The sequence below is a fragment of the Rhinatrema bivittatum genome, unplaced genomic scaffold (genome assembly GCF_901001135.1).
Source record: "Rhinatrema bivittatum unplaced genomic scaffold, aRhiBiv1.1, whole genome shotgun sequence".
NCBI classification, from domain to species: Eukaryota; Metazoa; Chordata; class Amphibia; order Gymnophiona; family Rhinatrematidae; genus Rhinatrema; species Rhinatrema bivittatum.
This window is the reverse complement of record NW_021820466.1, coordinates 534,659-556,780: the sequence shown is the minus strand read 5'-3', so window position 1 is coordinate 556,780 and position 22,122 is coordinate 534,659. Positions and strand designations below refer to the sequence as shown.

The 22,122-nt window shown below is 45.1% G+C and overlaps 2 protein-coding genes across 2 annotated transcripts; one reads left to right on the top strand and one right to left on the bottom strand.

Annotated features, from left to right (window-relative positions):
• Window positions 1-123: 123 nt before the first annotated feature.
• LOC115081644 (olfactory receptor 1019-like) lies at window positions 124-15,582 on the bottom strand. The gene is made up of 5 exons (XM_029586067.1): window positions 15,563-15,582; window positions 11,211-11,300; window positions 5,361-5,391; window positions 2,157-3,090; window positions 124-245 (listed from the first exon to the last, which is right to left on the bottom strand). Exons 1-5 carry the CDS (start codon window positions 15,580-15,582, stop codon window positions 124-126), a joined length of 1,197 nt encoding a protein of 398 aa, XP_029441927.1.
• A 4,402-nt stretch (window positions 15,583-19,984) lies between these two features.
• Window positions 19,985-20,940, top strand: LOC115081643 (olfactory receptor 8D4-like). Its single transcript, XM_029586066.1, has 2 exons — window positions 19,985-20,764; window positions 20,872-20,940. Exons 1-2 carry the CDS (start codon window positions 19,985-19,987, stop codon window positions 20,938-20,940), a joined length of 849 nt encoding a protein of 282 aa, XP_029441926.1.
• The last annotated feature ends 1,182 nt before the right edge of the window (window positions 20,941-22,122 follow it).

The window sequence follows — 22,122 nt, the reverse complement described above, 5'->3', positions numbered from 1 at the left end:
AGTACCAAGTAGGCATCTTTGATGCTACGACTTTCTTTGACATGCATTGATTACTATTATTATGTGTGACCTTATTCACCACGATTCATTCATTCTGCGTCTCTGGGAAAAGATCTCAATGGATCAGGCCTTTCTATCACTCTTTACACCATAGCATGTCGTCACATGGAGCCTGCACGTCATTTTGGTCACGTTGTTTTGAAATGGAATCTTTTCCCCCTCATCAATGTAAATCATTACAACATCTGGAAGGGGAAAAAAAAAAGTCCTGTAGGCAAAAACTGGGAGTGCTTGCTTGATTCTTACATTGAGCACTTCCTGGCCACAGCAGATTTCTGCTTGCAGGAAAAGAGTGTATATGCTCAAAAGACATTTGCTGCTGAATAAGAGACAATAAGATACCCCCCATGTTGGTAACAATGATGATGCCCCATCCAATGAAGCCCAATGAACTGTCAGCAACATGGTAGTCTTCAGTTTTTCCAATTTCTTCTTGGCTATATGTTGGCTTTAAAAATGGATGGTTGGGTTTAGCGTAGCAATGTCGCTCAGGGTCACCATCACTTTTTGTGGTGCAAGCTGGAGTAGAGTTTAGAAACTTCTTTACTGGCAAAGTACTTTCAAAATGGCATCATGTATCAGGGTGAGGAGGGAGGGAGGTGGTGGACAAGCTATGAAGAGGATGTGTGGGTCTGAGGGGAAGTCTCAGAACAACCAATTTCTGTTGTGTGCTTGTTTTTATTTGCGATTTGAGTCTCAGATACAAGACCATGTTTTTTTGTTTTTTAATAACTTAAAACTAGCAGGTGTGCACATCTTGCGTATTTATTCCTATTAATCTATGAAATGTATGTTGATATAACCCTCATGGGAAAAGGCTGCATGTTTAGGATGTAGACTTAGCTGCCTATTTCATCTGGATTAGCGCGTACGCTGATATCCATTTGTCTGTTAGTTGACCATGAGATGCCCGTTGGCCATGTCATTGAGAATTTGCTGGCCAGTCCATACTAAAGACCCTACAAAAGTATAATTGCACATAACTATTTTATATTAAAAGGTCAATATTTGTCTGAAAAATCACAGCGTATGATTGTTGGTCCCATGGAAAAATTAGATATAGTTTTACACGTTGTGATATCTTTAATTAGATAGGAAATAAAAGTGTACATACATGTTAATGCCTGCGGACTCTGTAGGGACATCTCCTTCTATAGCTCATGGAGTGGAAGGAGGTTTTATACTAAAGAAAATACATTTACCATATATTTATTTATTTATTTGCAGTATTCTTGGGGCTTGGGACCTGATTCACTAAGACTCTTCTCCCATTCTCTGTCTATGGGGGAAAAGCTAAATTAGTGAGCCAGACTCTTAGTATAGAAATCAACCAAAATATGTTAATGGGTGCAACTGAAAGGAAGTACAGGGACAGAAGGGGAGGGATTTCTGATTGGGCAGGAAGTAGTTTTTTTCAGGTAGGGGCTATGAAAACATAATGCAAGAAAACAGGGCACTTTTTCCCCCATGCTTGTAAGTTTACAGTGAATGTAAGCATCGATAGGAGTACAGGTGTAACGGGGAAAGGATCAAACGGAAAGAGGTCAGAAGACCAATGGCGCGATGGAATTAAAAGACAATGACACAGTCAGTGGGGAAAGTTTACTAAGTTAGGACTCCTCAATCCGATATCTTGGAGGATGCAGAGGCTCTCGGGGCGCGACCTCGTGTCTTCAGCAAGTTCATTATTGGTTTCCCTAGGTCCAGTTGTGCTCTGTATTTTAGTTTTCATTGAGAGGAGTCATGTTTACCTTGGGGGAAGGAAAAGCATGCACGTGGATTGCGTTTTCAAACTGACATGTGGACTTTTTTTTAGCAATATTCTACTCACAGGAAAAAGTTAGTGCAAGAGATCACAGGTAGTCAAAGGGAAAATACTGTACGTGCATACTTGCCCTTTGAGAACTGATGCAAAGCCATCAAACACACGGTCTTTGCTCCAATGCAAACAGTTTCAAAATCGCTCTTAATATGCACCTGCAAATAAATGTACATTCATGTTGACATGGGCTACCTGAACCTTCCATTAAAAGACATGAATTATTTTTAACAATGTGACAAACAATGTCGCCTAATACCCATATAATTTCTCCTACCGCTGAAGTTTTTCAGGGCCCTTTTCACATCTTTGTTCCTCAGGCTATAAATGATGGGGTTTAACATCGGAATCAGCCCCATGTACAGTAAGCAGAATAGTTTGTCTTGTGTTGGTGAATACACAGAGGTTGGTCGCATGTAGAAAAAGATTGTGGTCCCATAGAAGAGAATAACGACCGTGAGGTGGGAGGAGCAGGTGGAGAAGGCCTTGCTCCTCCCTTCCGCAGAACGAATCCTCAGGATGGCGGAGATGATATAGACGTAGGATGTGAGGGTTAGAATTAAGGGAATAGATCCCACATACACCCCTTCGGCAAATATCAAGGTTTCAATGCTGCTCCTGTCGCTGCAGGAGAGCTCCACCAGTGCCTCAGAATCACAAAAGAAATGGTTGATTTCATTGGCGTTGCAGAAGGAGAAGTGAGATGTCAACACCAAGTGGGGCATCACATCCAGAAAGCCAAGTGTCCAGGCAGCAGAGGCCAACAGAGCACAGGCCCTCTTGTTCATGATGAGCGCATAACGCAAGGGGTTAGAAATCGCTACGTAACGATCATAGGCCATGGTGCTGAGTAGGGAACATTCAGTACTTGTGAAAGCCATGAAAAAGTAGAGCTGAGCCATACATGCAGAGAACGTGATCAGTTTATTCCCCGTGATGAGGTTGTCCAGCAGCGTATAGAGAGTGACGGAAGTGTTGCAGATGTCCAAGATGGACAAGTTACTGAGGAAGAAGTACATGGGCTTTTGTAGACGATAGTCAGCACACACCAATGTTAAAAACCCCACATTCCCCAGGGCAGAGATCATGAAGATCCCAAAAACAGTTACAGAGATGATGAACTTCAGGTGAGGGAGGTCGGAGAATCCCAGGAGAATGAATTCTGAGACTGAGGTCTTGTTCGCCTTTCCTATCATTTCAATGTTCTTGATCTGTTGGGGGAATGAACCAAGAGGAAGATGGATTGGAATAAGAACAGCTCTTGTTTAGCACATACATGTATGCTACCACGGAGCTGCCTGACCTTAAAATCATCAGCACCACCAGCCACTGCTTCTGGGGAGAAGGTATGGATCCATGATCAAACGTTATGAGTGGTCACAGAATGATGGTATACAAACGCAATAAATAAATGATCAGAGCCCTGCACCATAAAGTCAAGATTCTCCTCTGTTTCTGACTCTGTGTGTAACTCTGGAAAATCACTTGAGTGCTGCAACTCTACTCCCCGGCTCTGTCACTGGCTGTGTGCAATGTTGGAGTCCCTTTATCTCCCTGTGCGTCAGCTCTAATCCCCAGCTCTGTCACTGACTGTGTGCAATGCTGGAGGATGCCCTTTATCTCCCTGTGCATCAGCTCTAATCCCCGGCTCTATCACTGACTGTGTGCAATGTTGGAGGAGTCCCTTTATCTCCTTGTGCGTCAGCTCTAATCCCCAGCTCTGTCACTGACTGTGTGCAATATTGGAGGAGTCCCTTTATCTCCCTGTGCATCAGCTCTAATCCCCAGTTCTGTCACTGACTGTGTGCAATGTTGGAGGAGTCCCTTTATCTCCCTGTGCGTCATCTCTAATCCCCGGCTCTGTCACTGACTGTGTGCAATGTTGGAGGAGTCCCTTTATCTCCCTGTGCGTCAGCTCTAATCCCCGGTTCTGTCACTGACTGTGTGCAATGTTGGAGGAGTCCCTTTATCTCCCTGTGCGTCAGCTCTAATCCCCGGCTCTGTCACTGACTGTGTGCGATGCTGGAGGAGTCACTTTATCTCCCTGTGCATCAGCTCTAATCCCCGGCTCTGTTATTGACTGAGTGCGATGCTGGAGGAGGCCCTTTATCTCCCTGTGCATCAGCTCTAATCCCCGGCTCTGTCACTGACTGTGTGCGATGCTGGAGGAGTCACTTTATCTCCCTGTGCATCAGCTCTAATCCCTGGCTCTGTTACTGACTGTGTGCGATGCTGGAGGAGGCCCTTATCTCTCTGTGCATCAGCTCTAATCCCCAGCTCTGTCACTGACTGTGTGCGATGCTGGAGGGGGCCCTTTATCTCCCTGTGCATCAGCTCTAATCCCCGGCTCTGTCACTGACTGTGTGCAATGCTGGAGGAGTCACTTTATCTCCCTGTGCATCAGCTCTAATCCCCGGCTCTGTCATTGACTGAGTGCGATGCTGGAGGAGGCCCTTTATCTCCCTGTGCATCAGCTCTAATCCCCGGCTCTGTCACTGACTGTGTGCGATGCTGGAGGAGTCACTTTATCTCCCTGTGCATCAGCTCTAATCCCCGGCTCTGTTATTGACTGAGTGCGATGCTGGCGGAGGCCCTTTATCTCCCTGTGCATCAGCTCTAATCCCCGGCTCTGTCACTGACTGTGTGCGATGCTGGAGGGGGCCCTTTATCTCCCTGTGCATCAGCTCTAATCCCCAGCTCTGTCACTGACTGTGTGCAATGCTGGAGAAGGCCCTTTATCTCCCTGAATGTCAGCTCTAATCCCCAGCTCTGTCACTGACTGTGTGCAATGCTGGAGAAGGCCCTTTATCTCCCTGAATGTCAGCTCTAATCCTCAGCTCTGTCACTGACTGTGTGCAATGCTGGAGGGGCCCTTTATCTCCCTGTGTGGCAGCTCTAATCCCCGGCTCTGTCACTGACTGTGTGCAATGCTGGAGGGGCCCTTTATCTCCCTGTGTGGAAGCTCTAATCCCCGGCTCTGTCACTGACTGTGTGCGATGCTGGAGGGGGCCCTTTATCTCCCTGTGCGGCAGCTCTAATCCCCGGCTCTGTCACTGACTGTGTGCGATGCTGGAGGGGGCCCTTTATCTCCCTGTGCGTCAGCTCTAATCCCCGGCTCTGTTACTGACTGTGTGCAATGCTGGATGGGGCCCTTTATCTCCCTTTGTGTCAGCTCTGATCCCCGGCTCTGTCACTGACTGTGTGCGATGCTGGAGGGGGCCCTTTATCTCCCTGAATGTCAGCTCTAATCCTCAGCTCTGTTACTGACTCTCTGTGTATGATCCTGGGGAGTTAATTTATCTTCTTGTGACTGAGTTCCAATCCTGGCACTCTCACTGACACTTTGTGTACATTTTCAGAGTACCAAGGACTGGTTTGAGAAACACTGCTCTCCAGTCCATTGATACTAAACAAACAGCTGGTGCCCCAACTTCTGCCCAGTTTGATCAGCTGGAAACAAATAATCCCACGCCAAAATTACCTCAAACTCCATCTCTGCTAAACTTTCCCACCTACAGGCAGTAAAGAGAAATGTTAGAAGTGTATTAGGTTTTAAGTTTTGACAAAACTTCCATGTTTTTCGTTCCAGAAAAGGGTTTTCTATTTATTTTCTACCCCACTTCTGTTATATTATAAAATGCTTATTTCATTTGGAAAACATTAAGTAATATACAAGCTTGATCCTTTCATAATCAGGCAATGATTCAGGTTCCGGGATGGTCTGGGGACACAGCAGAGGGCGGGAGAATTAACCCTTGAAGCTGTAGCTCTGAGTGACCAGTTTTTTTGCATTTTGTATGTTTTATCTCTAAAAGCTATTGCAATCTGCCCAGAACGTTTAGTTTGGATCAATGAATAGAAATGCCTGTAAATGAATAAATGTTGCATAGATTACTGAAGGTGATGGGGAGGATGGGCACGGGGAGCAGAGTCAGTGAGCAGAGCATGGAACTGGAGGCCGGTTTTCATCTCGTTGCTGGAGATGATCTGCTGATGTTGCAAGTCCCAGGACTGCTTCATCCATTAGGCAAAATAGGCAGGCACCTAGGGCGTGAACATTTTTGGGCTGGCAAAAACCTCCTTAGAACCAGAAGAGAGAAGGTAATGGATATCAAGTAGATGGAGACAGAGGAAGCTAGATAGGTCAGAGAGTTGTGGAGAGAGGGGGAGTGCTGGGCAGGTGAAGGTGGGTGGAGAAAGAGAAAGAAGATGCTGTGGAGAGGAGGAGAAAGGAATATTGGACAGGGGGGATAGACACTGTGGGGAACAGGGAGGCCGATGCCACCAGAGGGTGAGAGAAGAGTGAGGGGTGGATACCGAGCAGGGCAAGGCAGGGGGATCCTGTTCCAGAGCTGCCCCCAGCAGGCAGGAGTGTAAGAGGCAGGGTGCGAGTTTGAAGGTTCACCTAGGATGCCTAATACCCTTGCATCAGCCCTGACAAAGCTTGCAGAAAGAAAGGTACGACAAGGTGGCAGGGCTCATCCGCTGGAAACTCTGTAAACATTATAAAAATCGCTGTACGAGAAAACACAGGGATGATGACCCAGACAGAATTGTAGAGAATGAAGAAGCGTTGATCACCTGGGGCATTCCTATTCCAGCCGATGAAAAGCTCAATGCAAGAAAATCGGACGTTGTGGTAAAGGAGAAAAGCACAAGAACAGCACTGGGGATAGAAGTGTCAGTACCCAGCGACTGTGCTGTGCAATGTATGAGGAGAGAAAAGATCCTCAGGCACCAAAGGATGCAACCGAAGACCAAGAAAAGGTGGCAGAAAGCTACAGAAAAAGCCCCACTGATTGTAGGCACCACCGGCCTGATTACGAAAATGTCCAAACACCGCTCGATTCAATCCCTGCACGTGGAACACCCTGGGAGCTTCAGAAAGAAGCTCTCTAGCACACGGCGAGAAATCTGAGAGCCTGAGATTGCACCCAACGCCCCTGGCTCACGGGTGAGCTTCATTCCTATCATGGAATGCACAAAAGAAACCGATGGGGAGACTCCACCCCGTGAGAGAGGTTTTCAGGGAGAAAGGAAGAGCAGATTAAAGCAAGACCTGGGAAGTCCAACTTGGGGGAACCTTCGTCCGTTCCGCCTTTGAAGCCCATCTGAAAATACAACACCATGAGCAGGTTTCATTAATACATTAATTTAGTAGTATAATAAATTCAGTGAAAAATAATCCAAGTCCAATCCATTGTGAGTCAAAATGAAAAGTAAAATTAATTCAGAGTCACAAGACTCATGTTTATCAGGGATACTCTCTTTCTGCTTGAGGGGGGAAGCAAGTGACATTCATAACCAAAAGCAAACATTAGGACTCTCAGGGACTGATATACAAACCCTGACACCCCTTTCCTGTGCCCCTCCCCAAAAAAACAAATCTACACAAAGACTGAATAATATCTCCTCACCCTGTCACTCCCAAATCCTGAGAAATCTCCTAACTCTAGAATACAAACCCTGACACCCCAAAATCCTGAGAAACCTCCTAACCTCTAGAATACAAACCCTGACACCCCAAAATCCACTCAACATCCAGAATACAAACCCTGACACCCCAAAATTCTGAGAAACCTCCTAACTTCTAGAATACAAACCCTGACACCCCAAAATCCACTCAACATCCAGAATACAAACCCTGACACCCCAAAATCCTGAGAAACCTCCTAACCTCTAGAATACAAACCCTGACACCCCAAAATCCACTCAACATCCAGAATACAAACCCTGACACCCCAAAATCCTGAGAAACCTTCTAACCTCTAGAATACAAATCATGACACCCCAAAATCCACTCAACATCCAGAATACAAACCCTGACACCCCAAAATCCTGAGAAACCTCCTAACCTCTAGAATACAAATCATGACACCCCAAAATCCTCTCAACATCCAGAATACAAACCCTGATACCCACAATCCTGGGAAACCTTCTAACCTCTAGAATACAAATCATAACATCCCAAAATCTTGAGAAACTTCCTAACTTCCAGAATACAAACCTGACACCCCAAAACCCTGAGAAACCTCCTAACCTCCAGAATACAAACTGACAACTCAACATTCTGAGAAATTTCCCATCCTCTGACAACCAGAACATCCTGACAACTCCAAAATCCAGAGAGCATGTTTAACTCCCGATACCCAAACCCTGGGAACCCTCAGTTCTGAGGTACCTCCCAACCTCCTATTCCCAGACTCCCGATACCCAAACCCTGGGAACCCTCAGTTCTGAGGTACCTCCCAACCTCCTATTCCCAGACACTGGAACCCCTAAATCCTGAGTTTCTGCCCAGGCACACTGTGTCATTTACACACGCATTGTGACATTGAGCCGCGAGCATGCTACTCAATCCAAATTTTAAGGTCAATGCGTGTGGTCGCCTTGTGTTTGGAAATCTAGGATTTCTTTTTGCACGAGCTTTGAGGGTTCACGTGGAAATCTGCAGTCCTGGGTCACACTAAAGTCAGTTAAAATCTGGTTCTCTCATAGCAGGCTGAAGCTTAATACAGGCAAAACTGAAGTCCTGTTTCTTTCTATGATATACAATCCAACACATTGTCTTCCAAATTCTTTAATTTTTGATGGCCATTGTATTTCTATTGTACGTAAAACATGAAATTTAGGGGTAATACTAGATTCCAATTTATCAATGCAACCCCAAGTATCATCTGTTGTAAAACTCTTTTATGTATAAAATGCACTCACTCATTGACACAGACTATTTTCACTACTTCGGGCTCTGATTCTAAATAACCTTGATTATATAGTTCCGACTACCCACAAGGGCAATTCATGCATTACAACTGATTGAAAAGTCAGCTGCTCGTACTTTAACAAATACCAGCCATGGCAAACATATATCCCCCTGCCAATTACATTGCGTATTCAATATAACACATTTACACAAAACAAGAGTGGCTACCACTCAATCTCGGAATAAAGTTGAAAAGTGGGATCTTGTCCCACTTAGTAATGATTTTCAGTTTACTTCACAAGGCCTCATCACGCCGATTATACAAACCCACCAGGCTATTGTGGTCTGCAGGTCCTGCACTAAACATTGCCAGATTAGATATTCCCCGGAAGCCTGCGTTCTCCACTGCTGGCCCTCACCCCTGGAATGTGCACTGGAGTCGCTGCGAATGGCCACAGAATTTAAAAGGCATTCGACACATGAATAAAACATCTGGAGTCCCTTTCTCCGTGATTACCGGTTATGATGCTGGATTGCGATATTGTGATGACTCTGGGGTATAAATCAGTATAGAATGCAGAAGTGAAAAAAATCCCAACATATTTAACTTTTATCTTGTTTTTATTGTTTGTGATGAAAGCTGTATTTAATATTTTATACTATGAATGTTATTGTGCAAACCACTCCCAGCAATATTTTTTGTAGAGTGCGGTGTGTATATAAGGCCTGTTAAATAAATAAATAAAACAGCAAAAAGAGCACTGGATTGGTCCTGTATATCAAAATAAATAAGCAGAAGGCACCACCTCTTAAACATTTAATGTGGCTCAATCGGTATAAAAAAAATCCAAAGGATATAACATCGTATGTATAGGTGAATAACAAAGTTTTTAAAGATGCCGCATCAGCAAGCCTGATACAGACCGTCAATTAGGAGGAATAGGTCTGTTTGCCTATTGGAACTGGCAGCTTGACTCTTGTCACAGAAGGGAAGAGTTAGGTGGAATTTCTATTGAGTGTAGTGCGGTCTACATAGAATGCAAGTGCACTATTACTGTCCAAGGAGTGGGAAAAACCCTCTCGCTCTGGTGAGAGAGAGGTGTTGGGGAAAAATGGGCAGAGTATATCCTGAGTAAGGTGAGATGCAATGTCTTAAGGATAGGAAGTTGAATGCGTAAAAACCACTCTGTGAGGGAGGAACGCAGGGTCGGATGAGTATGTAACTACAAGGTGTGTAACTCACTGACCCTGTTGGCAGAAATGACATTTATGAGGGAAAGTATTTCCCACGTCAAACTGCGAAAAGACAGGAATGGAAAGGCTGGAACGGAGAACGTATGAGACTTATAAGCATGAGATACAGGTTCCATTCCGTGAGTAGTGAAAATAGAGGCGGCTTGATCAGTGGATAATCCATGATAAGCTGACTCAGAAGGGGTATCCCCACTCGCACACGATACCCCAATTGGAAGAGAGGTGTACGTATGTGGAGGATGTCTGGGGAGCAGAGTCCGAGGGAGCAAGAGAGTCGAACCGTCCGGTCTTCTAATCATCTGCGACTCTTAACGGCTGTGTAGCCTGTGAATAATATCAAAAAGGGGAACAGAATGGAGATCTTTTATGTTCCATCTGTACAGAAGGAGGTGATTTACCCCCGATGAAGCTGCAACCCAGCAGCGAAACACCGGCCGTTGTCGGGTTAAGAGACGCACTGTACAGTCGGGACAGACGGACTAATTGCTCAGCACTGCTACAGGTTTTTGAGCCGTGATTCATAGATGTAAAGCACAAACTTACAGGCCTCACAGCTGTCTTAACGTTACAGTCGGGACAGACGGACTGATTGCTCAATATTGCCACAGGCTTTTGAGCCGTGATTCATAGATGTAAAGCACAAACTTACAGGCCTCACAGCTGTCTTAACGTTACAGTCGGGACAGACGGACTGATTGCTCAATATTGCCACCGGCTTTCGAGCCGTGACCCATGGATTTAAAGTACTAATTCACAGACTTCATTGCTGCTTTGCACGGAACATAAAAGATCTCCATTCTGTTCTCCTTTTTGATATTATTCACAGGCTACACAGCCGTTAAGAGCCGCAGATGATTAGAAGACCGGACGGTTCAACTCTGTAGGGTTGAACACGTCGCCAGGCTTGCTGATGCGGCATCTTTAAAAACTTTGTTATTCACCTATACATACAATGTTATATCCTTTGGATTTTTTTGATACCGATTGAGCCACATTAAACGTTTAAGAGGTGGTGCCTTTTGCTTCTTTATTTAAATAAATAAATAAATAAATAAAACACTAAAAGTTGCAGCTTTCAAACCCTGACGCCCGTACATAAGGTGCCACAGGCGTTTGCTGCCTGTTTGAGCCACCTCATCCCATCTCACCAAGTCGCAAGTCAGACCCATGGCTTGGACCCCGGCTTCCGAGGTTGGACCCAGGGTGGCCTGCACGTCCCACTCACCGCCTGGAAGTTTTGGACACGAAATGCTTAAACCACGTCATTTGGTGACTTCCTCAGGGTGGTCCGAGCACTCCCAGTGCAGGAGCCACGGAGCTGGAGGTGCAAACCCTGCAGTTTCCACAGTGAGAGATCATCTGGGTCTGACTTACCGGGGACCGAGAGCTCGCTTCCTCGCAGAGACTCGCAGGTTCTCAATCAGCCGGGTTAAGAAGGTCTGCAGAGTCCCCCGTGGCTGAAACCTGGGAGGAAAGCACTCACGGGGCGGCCAATTAACCACACATATCTGCTTTGTTTTATTCCTCAGCTCTAGAGATCTGAATCCTGCTCCCTGGCAGGGGGATTTCATCCTGTAACTTCAAGAAACATTTGCAGCAGGTCCCAACCAGGTCACATTAGAAAGCTCAGTCCACCCTTAGGTTGCCCAGAAGTGTGGCTGGGGGCTGCTTGCAGTGCCTGTTCGCCTGTGGACTTTTATTTTTAAAAAGTAATGTAATTGCAGAGAAATTTAGCACAATGAGATTTGAATCTTTGCTATTCATAATAGTCCTAAGCATCTCATGTGCGAATATTTCTGCTAATAAACAGGGGCTTGGCCACCACTCAGTTCAGAATTCATTGAGGAATTTCCTGCAGGAAAAGTCCCATTAACCATTATTAAATGTGGACTTGCAGAAATCCGCTGCCTGGAATCTCTACCCCTTGGGATCCTGCCAGGTACCTGTGACCTGCCTTGGCCTCTGTTGGAAACAGGATACTAAGCTTGATGGACCCTTGGTCTGACCCAGTATGGCCAGTTCTTATGTTCTTCTGCTGTAAGTGCTCCTGATAGTTAGGAGCTCCTGGGTGAGGATAGAGCAGTCCCATGTCAAGCTGGGGAACAGACGATTGACATTGTGCATCCAGATATGAATCTGATTTTTATTTGCTAAACTCCCACTGGAAGGGGTGGGCTCTGGCTGGAGCAGGAGGAGCGATCCGAGGCTGCCGGGACCAGGGCATCCTGCAGAGGTGGTGCACTCAGTCCCAGGGATGGAGAGCAGGTCGGCTGCTTCATGAAGTCTAACATTGGATTGATTCAAATTGGGGAGGTCCCATAGGGAGACTGCACCTGGGGGAACAAAGCAGAACCGGAATTACCTGTGCGGTGGAGCTGGGAGAGCGAGGAGAGAGAAGGGAGGCCCAGCCGATGAGAGGGCTCGTACAGTTACTGTGGCGAGAGCTGGGAATGATTCCCTGGAACAGGAAGAGACTGAGGTGCCCTGATCACGCGAGTGGGTCGGTCTCTATATTCACAGCTCTGGGCTAAGTTTTGAAGAGACGAGCGGATATGAGCCTGACTGGGGTTTTATACACATTCATTTCAGAGAACAGAACATGGGGCAAATTGTCAGTGCAAGTCTAAAACTCCATCTGAATATCAGACACGGAGAGGGGTGTGTGCGTGTGTGCGTGCGTGTGTGCATGTGTGGAGGGGGTTATGCAGAAACAGGAACAACAGTCTGAGGCACAGAAGTGAAATATTATAAATGTTTATTCAAATATAAAACTTTGTGTAACCGATTCACATCTACTCATTCTAGACCTCTCATGATCTTAAACACCTCTATCATATCCCCCCTCGGCCGTCTCTTCTCCAAGCTGAACAGCCCTAACCTCTTCAGCCGTTCCTCGTAGGGGAGCTGCCGAAGCTCGCACCATGCGACCCGGAGGTCGCCAGCCTTACCTGCGGGTTCTCCGTGAGAGCGGGCCTACATCCCCAGACTCGCCTGTAGCATGAAGCCTCCTCTGGTGCTCTCCCTGCTGCCTGAGAGCAGCTGACAGCCCTAGGCCTGGTTTGCGGCCTAACTCCAGTCCCAGCTCCTGCAATCTTCAGCGTGGCAGCAAGGCCGCTGTCCAGGGTCCTGCTCTGCTTCCTGTTTCTTCCTAGGGGGTGAGGCCGGCTCTCTCTTCAGTATTTAAAGCTACAGCGAGGGAGTGGTGACTACTGATGTCATCTTTGGATCTGCCTCTTCTGCAGCATAAAAAGCTTCAGTCTTCATTCCTTCCTTGCCTTCATAAGGAGCCAGTCCTCCTTAGGACTTCTTTATTTATTTAGTTATTTATTTAAAATCTTTTCTATACCGTCGCTAAGTTATATACCATCGCAATGGTTTACATGTAGGCACATATTTAATGTAGGTAAAAGTGTACTATAGTACATTCTAACAGGTGCCGTCAAAGGTTCGGTTACAATATATCATTAGACAAAATAATTTTTAGAGAAGTGGGTCATGACCGAATGTACTGAAAGTACTTTTACGGGTAAATTTATCATACATAGTGTTATCAATATGCTAGTTGTGATGTGGGGTTCATAGACTACTCTACTGTATTGTCCTAATACTTCTTGTCATCAGCTTCTCAAGGCACTTTGTTCTTCGTTGGAATTCCATGTCTTCGTGATGTCCTCACCATGTCTTCATCTTCATCTTCGTAAGGTCTCTAGTCTTGACCCTTCGTCTTGTCAGGTCCTGATGTCTCCATTCCTCATCTCAGAGGTTCTGCTGATGTTCTGTTCTTTGGACCTCCACTTCAAGATGTCCTCTGGGCAGCGTAAACCTCCAAGAAGATCCTGACTTTTATTTTCTCCTACCATCAGTATCCATACTCCGAATGTCCCTGGACCCTGAGGCCTTCCTAAGCTGGAACCCCGGTTTTAATCTTCTCTTCCCAATCCTGTCCGGATCTTCGGAGCCTCTTGCACATGCCTCCGCCTTGATATGAACTCTGCCTATCCTGTCCTTGACGGCCGTGCTTGACTTAGTTGGCTGGGCCGGTGCGTCTCAATTCAGGCCTTGTTGGAGCCTTCATATCCTCTTCAAGCAACTGTATTGGGAGACCTCAAGCGTGGTCCGTGACCTGCCTCGCATGGTAGTGTAGGGCGCGTGTATGCATGGTCTACGACCTGCCTAGCTTGGTAGTGTAGGGCGCATGATGTGGCAGTACCACTGCAGATCTCCATGTCGGACTTCATATCCTGTGACTCTGTCTGAGTCCTCCGTTTATCCAAGGCTTGTCTTAGCCTACAACTCTGAATCCCTTTGAGTTATCCTGAGTCTTGTCTCACTTCAAGTCTTCGTCTTTGATGTCCTCATCCTCTGACCATCGTCCACCCTGTCGCAGTTGCTGCTCTGTGCGGCAGGTCCGAAAGGGCTTGAAGTAGTCGGAGGACCATTCATGAGACCAACATTGCGTTGTTTGGGTCTCTTTCTACTGCGTACAGGTGTGGCCATGGTTAGGGTCATCTTCCTCCATCTTCAGCCCATGCTGGGGCACCTCTTACCTGCCTCGGTGCTTGCTAGAGCTCCTCTGCGGCTGTATTGGGGTCCATGGGCACACAAAAACACCAGAGATGGAACCGCTACATGTGTTTCCCAATGTCTGATCCAGATTTGAATTTCTTTTTATTTCCTTGTTGAGGCTTGTTTTTTTTTTTGTACAATAGTTCAGCCTTGGATTTCAGCCTTATATCCTTCTGCCCCTTCCCAGCTCCCTCCACCCCCCACCAGGATCTATTCATGTCTAGGTTTTATGTTTATCTTGTCATGTTTTAAATGTTTTAATTGTTGTTTCAATGTCAAAAGTCACAAACAGATACGAAACACTGTTGGCATTTGAAAGCTGGTGCCATAAGCTTCTGGTGAAAAATGTAGGTGAACAAAGGGGGTTGCTCATGAAATCAGGACCCCCGTGAAAACCCAACTTTCTAGCAGTTACATTTTCTGTGCAAACTTTCCCTACACCTCTGCTTTTAATGCTGCACTACACAATGATTTAATCTGCTGAGAAAAGAGGACCAGTTTCATTAGAGTTAGGAGGTGAGAGCATTGCCTTATGTGTGCTGAAAGCCCCTCTACAAAACTTTAGGCTGCTCCGGGGATGCAGATGTTCTTCGTCTGTGAGATAATAATGGCTGCCTTTTAATTGGTGTAGGTGTTTGGTTTATGTGACTGCCTGGCACCTGAGGGTGTTGTCCCCTTCATCTATCATGGTGAGGGGACCTCTCAGCTGTCCCTGGCTCTCGGGGCTTTTGTCTGGAAGCCATTTCTAAAACTCATAGAGACATGACAGCAGAGAGAGACCATATGGCCCATCCAGTCTCCCCATCAGTCCGATTTTTGTAACCCTTACAATTCCCATCGTCCCTCAGAGATCCCCTGTACTGCAGAGAGAGACCATATGGCCCATCCAGTCTCCCCATCAGTCCGATTTATGTAACCCTTACAATTCCCATCATCCCTCAGAGATCCCCTGTATTTATATCCCAGGATTTCTTGAATTCAGAGACTGTTTTTGCCTCCACCAACTCCATTGGGAGACCGTTCCATGCATCCACCACCCTCTCTGTAAAGAGATATTTCATGAATCTACCCCCTTTCACCCTCATCTCATAACCTTTCACCTCCTATGCATGGAAACTTTGAGATATTTGAATATCTCTGTCATATCTGCCCTATCTCACCTTTCCTGTAGGATGTTCATGTTTAGATCTTTAAGTCTCTCCCCCTATGCTTTAGAACAAAGACCATTGACCATTTTAACAGTCCCCATCTGGCCATCTTCATCCTGTTTATTTCCTTCTGAAGGTGAGATCTCCAGAATTGTACTCAGTATTACAAGTGAGGTCTCCCAGGGTCTTATACAGGGGCAATATATCCTCCCTTTTTCTGCTGACCAGTCCTCTCCCTATGCAGTCGAACATCTTTCTGGTTTTTACCATCACTTTGTCCACCTGTTTGACCACCTTAACATAATCAGATACAATCACCCCAGATCCCTCTCTTCCTTTGTGCTTAGAAGAATTTCACTTCCAATTAACTTTCCCTTGAGTTTTTGCATCCTAAATGAAATTACCCTGAATGTTTTAGCATAAAATGTCAGCTGCTAGAGCTTAGACCATTCTTCCAGCTTCACTAGATCCCTCTTCATGTTTTCCACTCCTTCCTGGCTCTCTACTCCTGTTGGTATCATTAGTTTTCCTCTACCTTTATCTCATAGATCCTGCCTGTGCTCGTCTCTCCAGACTGGAAAAACTTTCTCTGTGGCTCGAATTACTTCAGCACAGAATATTAACAATAAAACCTGGCCACGTCCCTCACCATACAATGGCCTTTTCCTCCCATGAAGTCATTTCACCCATTTGAACGAGCGGACCAGACCTCAACCGATAAAGCATTAATTAAAATATCAAACAACTTTCATGAAACGGAGAGAAATCCATCGGGGCTATGTGCACACTCTCCATAAAATGAAACATGAAGAAGGATGCATAGCAAGGTCTGCGAATCCAGGGATCACGTCCCAAATGTGTGCATCAGCCGATAAAAGTCTCCCTGCTCCTCCAACTCCACTCCGGCGAGGCAGAGCTCATTGGACAAGAAAGTAAGTGATGAGGTTGGACCTTTTCTTTAATAAGAATCCACCAGCATCCAAACAGTTTGCAAAGAACTGGGTCGTGATTCCTCTTGTTATGTGATTGTTTCAGAAAACTGTATGTCTGACTTTGAAATAGGATACCAGATGGGTTCTGGGATCCCTCGGACCTGCAGAACCAAACTCAGTCTCTAGTGCAGGCTTAAAAAACAGCTCCAGTAGGAACAGGTCTAACGCAGTCAATCTTTCACAATGGCTTTGGGCTGGAAGGTCACTGGCTGACCCCACTAATCCTGCTTATCAGCAGGAAAATGCCTTAATCCTTACATTTTCAAAAACGGAGGCCCTTTGGTTCTCACAGAAAGCTCGGCCAGAGGAATCCCCTGGCATTCTGCTGGAGGGGCTCAATATTGAATTCTCTGACCAGGTTTGGAACTCGGGCTTCCATTTTGACCCTCTGTTGACTTATAGACAACAAACACACACTGTCTTACCATCTAAAACAACTCGGCTATCTCAGACCCTCTAACGGAGCAGTTTGACTTTTGTGCTGTGGTCCAAGCTTTTATTTCAATCACTTTGGACCATGGAAACTCTGTCTGCTTGGGGATTCCAGAAAATAGGACACGAGCATTAAAGCTCCTACAAAATTCAGTGGCCAGGGTGGCTTTAAAGGCCTCACGGCGTGAACTCGTAAGTCCATTATTACATCGGCTTCACTGTAATTACCTGAGGAGCAGATGGCTACATTTATTTATTAATTGATTTGTAGCTTTTACATACCGACATTCATTTAGTAACATCACATCGGTTTACAATTAATGTAACATCAAGCAATGGTGCTTTTACACATGACCAATTGAACTGGTTATAAATAATAACAATACTAGTTACATGTAAGGAACAGATGAAGACGATAAAGAGGTACAAACTAGATAAATCAGATTAAGAAGTTAAAAATCAAAGCACGTTTTAAATAAAATAAGTTAAAATACAAGTTGCAAAAAGTTACAAGGTGGAGAAACTAGTAAGATTAAAACTGGTACTACATATTGTGAAAAGAGAGATAAATTGAGACTATAAGCGGAAAGATTTAAGATCTTTACGTTTACCTTTATGTTTAAGTCATTCATGAAGCTGCCCCATCATTTCCCACTGATCTTTTCAAGGATTATGTCCCTAACACAACGCCTCGTTCAGTCAATGGGAAATGTCTTGAGACGCCATCAGCAAAGGTCGTGCATTTCCAAGATACCAGCAATGCACATTGTCCATTAGGGGTGTTGTGCTTTGAAACAGTTTAACTGATGAGGTTCGAGATTTTAAACTGTTTCGCAAGACGGTACAAGCCTGCTTAGTTACAGAAGCATTTTTGCGAGATAGAGTTTAGTAATTTTCATGTTTGCTGATTTGTGATGCGTTTTAAGTTTTATGTTACTCATTGCTTTTCGTGTGCTCTGTAATCCCCCTAGCATGACACAGTCAGTACAGGCGGAATAGAAATATCTTAAATAAATTAACCAGAAAATGTTGAATCTGCGTCAGGGTCAGATCCACAGGATCCAAAACGGGATCCCAGCTGACCCGTCCACCCCCTGGATAGCATCACAGTGACCTTCACTGGCCCTGGGAAAGGGAAGGGGATCAAAGCTTTGGCCAGGGGGAGGACTTGGAGTTAAGGGATAAGGAAGAAAAACGCCAGTTTTGTTTGTAGTTTTCCTCAGGAGAGACGGGAGGTGCTGACAATCACAGGGAATGATTTCCGTGCCACTGAACTGGAGTTAGAATTTATTCTGAAATAATCTTATGCAGCAATTTATTAAAGCCCCCAGCCTCGGAGTTATTTCTTTATTTAACACTCCTCTTACAGCGCTGGTTACAATGAGAACAAGAAACAAGAAAACCACAACTCGTCTGTTACATAAAATATCTTCCTGCCGTGGGGACGCGCCTGCACACATCCATTTCGCTCACTGGCTTGTTTTGGGTTTTGTTTGCTTTTTTTTTTTATCCCATCCAACGCATTTGTGAATCTCTTATTGTTAGGTCTTCAGGCAGGAGGAGATTCAGGGAAATGAATTACAGCTAAATTGCAAACAGAAGAGGAAAGATTGCCAGGTTGCTGAATCCCTTAAAGATAAACTCTGATCTTCAGGGTGATTTTGGAGACAAGCCACTATACTTTGTACTTGATAAAGACCAATGCTGTGTATCTACTGGGCACTGCAAGTAATATTCTGAACAGCATGGACAGTAATCTCATTATTTTGGGAATGTTGTATAGCGTTTTCTCTTAAATAAATACAAATATTATTTAAGAGGAAACTTCATTTATTTAAGATTCTTCTATTCTGCCAAATTCAAATGTCTGCTTACTCGTCACATGTACCAGTGTTAAATCTGCACAGGACTCTGATCAAGATCTGCTCTTCATCTGTCTGAGCTGTATTCTTGCTTTACGTGTATCAGTGTGATGCCTGCATGGGGCTCTGATCAAAATCTGCTCTTCAGCTGTCTGTGCTGTAGTCATGCTTTATGTGTATCAGTGTGACGCCTGCAAGGGGCTCTGAGGAAGATCTGCTCTTCAGCTGTCTGTGCTGTATTCATGCTTTACGTGTATCAGTGTGATGCCTGCATGGGGCTCTGATGAAGATCTGCTCTTCAGCTGTCTGTGCTGTGTTCCTGCTTTACGTGTATCAGTGTGATGCCTGCATGGGGCTCTGATGGAGCTCTGCTCTTCAGCTGTCTGTGCTGTATTCATGCTTTACGTGTATCAGTGTAATGCCTGCATGGGTGGGGGTCTGATGATGAGCAGCACAGCAGTGACCCTTCTGCCTCCTCTTCACTTTTGTTCATTATAGAAGCTTTAACAGGCAGCATTTTAAATACCTGTGTTTGCCTCTCTTGAACTAAAGTAAAAGGGTATTGTAAGGTAACAGTTGTTGGCAGATATGGATTGCTTGGCACGCCCAAGCTTTACAATTAGATCTTGTGTCACCACAGACCCAGCTCCACCCTGGACTTTTGCCTCCCTTGCCCTCTGTATCTCTCCCTCTCTGAATATACTAATTTCATGCCCAGACACTCTGAGACACTTCCAGATCAAATTCTTCCCTCAAGTAGGTAAAAGTAGAATCTTAAAATAAGATGTCCAGGATTGTTTTAAAATCGGCATTTCTTAAAATCAGAGTCTTTGGAAGTTGTGAGGCCCTTCAAAGGACCAAGAGAACAAGATGAGAGAGCCCGGGGGCTTTCCAGACTTAGAGTGTCTGAAGAAGAGGCATGCAAAGTCTAGAAAACTCCTCTGCCACTACATTAAGAACTCCCACAAATCCTCCAAAGATCCCAATTTCCTCCAGGAAAATAGGTAGCAATTTCACAATAAAATATGCAATTTTTGCAAGGCTACAAATCTGGGACGTTGTGATTGCATTCCATGGTTTGGTCTTGGTGTCACTGTCTTTCTCTTTCTCTTTCTCACCTTCTCCCTGCCTGCTTAGCTTGGCACGCCATGGAGCTGGAACGCAGAGGAACGGGGAATGGTAGCTGGGCTATAGAATTTCAGATCCTGGGCTTCTCTGAATTCCCAGAGCTGCAGCTCCCGCTCTTCACCATCTTCACCCTGATGTTCCTGCTGGCCGTGCTGGGGAACCTCGTGATCATCTACGTCATCTGTGCCAACCAGCACCTGCACAGCCCCATGTATTTCTTCCTGGCCAACCTGTCCGCCCTGGATATCTCTTCCCTGACTGTCACTGTGCCAAAATTACTGGGCATCCTGCTGATAGACAGCAAGGGCATATCTTTCAGTCAATGTATCTTGCAGATGTATTGTTTTCTGTCCCTGACTGGGGTGGAATTTCTTCTTCTCACCGCCATGGCATTTGACCGCTATGTAGCGATATGCCATCCCCTGCGTTACACCATGATCATGAGCAAGAGAGTCTGCACTCTTCTGGCAGCTGGCTCCTGGACGGCAGGTTTCCTGGAGATAATGTCTCACGCCGTCGTTATATCCCGGTTTTCTTTCTGTGACTCCACTGTAATTGACCACATCTTCTGTGACCTCATGGCTCTCATGAAGCTTTCTTGCTCGGATACGTCTGTCATCGAAATGATGAATTTTGCTGAAGGGGGGTTTACAGCCTTCATCCCGTGTCTCTTAACCCTGACGTCCTACGGATTCATCATCTCCGCCATCCTGAGGATCCGTTCCACAGCGGGGAGACGCAAGGCCTTCTCCACCTGCTCCTCCCACCTCATGGTCGTTATTATGTCATATGGGACCATGGTAGGCGTATATGTGCAGCCAAGGGCAGTGGACTCTATGAAAGAGAAAAAACTGGTAACCGTGGGTTATATCTTTGCAATCCCTCTCCTAAACCCGTTTATTTACAGCTTGAGAAACCGAGAGATAAAAGTAGCCTTGCAAAGAGCCTTAGGAAGAAAATCATTATCAACCAGTAAGCTCCTTAGTTTCGTACCTAGGATGATACAGAACTGTCCTGATTAAGACAATGATTTCATAAAGCTTTAATTGTGTATATCCTTGGGAAAAGGAAGAATGAAAAAAAATTGAAATTTTCATCCCCTAAGATAAACATCTCCAACTCACTAAGCAATGTCCAATCTAGATGTAATTCACATTATTATTTTTGGGGTTTTTTTTTTTTATTAATGTTGTGAACTATACTTTAAAAATATCTTGAAGATAATTTTTTTCGCAAAATAAATTTTTAAAGGAGAAGGTGGAACGTTTCATAAATTTTCTCATGACGTTACTACCTTGTAATGTATCAGATGTTTTTAATCATGAACAATCCACCTCCATCCGTGAATATCTTTTTTTTATGAAATGTGCGCTGTGGATATTAAAATCATTTGCATACATTTTTCAAGAGTGTTAGACGAATCCATTAATCTGTTACTGTCCATATTGTTTACAGTCCATATTCTAAATTAATACCAACTTATAAAGCATCCGTTAGTTATCCACCCGACAAGGCTTTGTTTCTGACCTAACACGGTCTTTCCTCAGGGGATGTACAATGTTCTAATCTATAGTCAGAACTACTTATCTTAGAAAGCTGTTTCTCGAATGGCTGTCTCTCTCCACCCCACCAGACCATCAAACAGGCTCTTCCTTTCGTTCTCCCTCAGTTGGATTCCAGCGTTGTATGAACTTGCTGTTGGCGTCTTTTTAACAAATGTTGTACTTCATCGGTTATTCTCCCCCAACACTCTTTATAAATCCCTTCATTTGACGATTTAGTTGAGCGGTGATGCTTCTCTTTATTTGTCTATCTTCACAGGCGTTTGCAAGTTATCTTTCAGCGTTGGTTCACAGTGACCTTCCCTTGATGATTTTAAACTCATCTGAGATTCTTGATTGTCTAAGCCCCTGAGGCAGCGGCTGTTGAGCTGAGAAACTCGGCCTGAGTCGGCCATTTTTATGAATATGTCTATACGTCTCTTCTTTAATAAATATTTGAAAAAGATCAAGGCATCTATTCATTTTTGTTTACCTGATGGCCATTAGAGATCGCCTACCTCTTTGTTGGTAGGCAGAGCACAGCCTGGGAACCATGAAAGCATCAGACTGTGTAGCCTGCAGTCATTGTGAATGCACTGGAGAGGTGGGAGGGTTGC

What these genes read in the sequence shown, in the direction of transcription:
- LOC115081644 (XM_029586067.1), bottom strand. Translation starts at nt 15,582, where the DNA reads ATGAACATCCTACAGGAAAG. An exon ending in TAGCAGAGATGGAGTTTGAG is followed by an intron (nt 3,091 to 5,360) that starts GTAATTTTGGCG and finishes TTCCCCCAACAG; the next exon opens with ATCAAGAACATTGAAATGAT. An exon ending in GGCCCTGAAAAACTTCAGCG is followed by an intron (nt 246 to 2,156) that starts GTAGGAGAAATT and finishes TTCCCCTTCCAG; the next exon opens with ATGTTGTAATGATTTACATT.
- LOC115081643 (XM_029586066.1), top strand. Translation starts at nt 19,985, where the DNA reads ATGGAGCTGGAACGCAGAGGAACGGGGAATGGTAGCTGGGCTATAGAA. An exon ending in TTATGTCATATGGGACCATG is followed by an intron (nt 20,765 to 20,871) that starts GTAGGCGTATAT and finishes GTTTATTTACAG; the next exon opens with CTTGAGAAACCGAGAGATAA.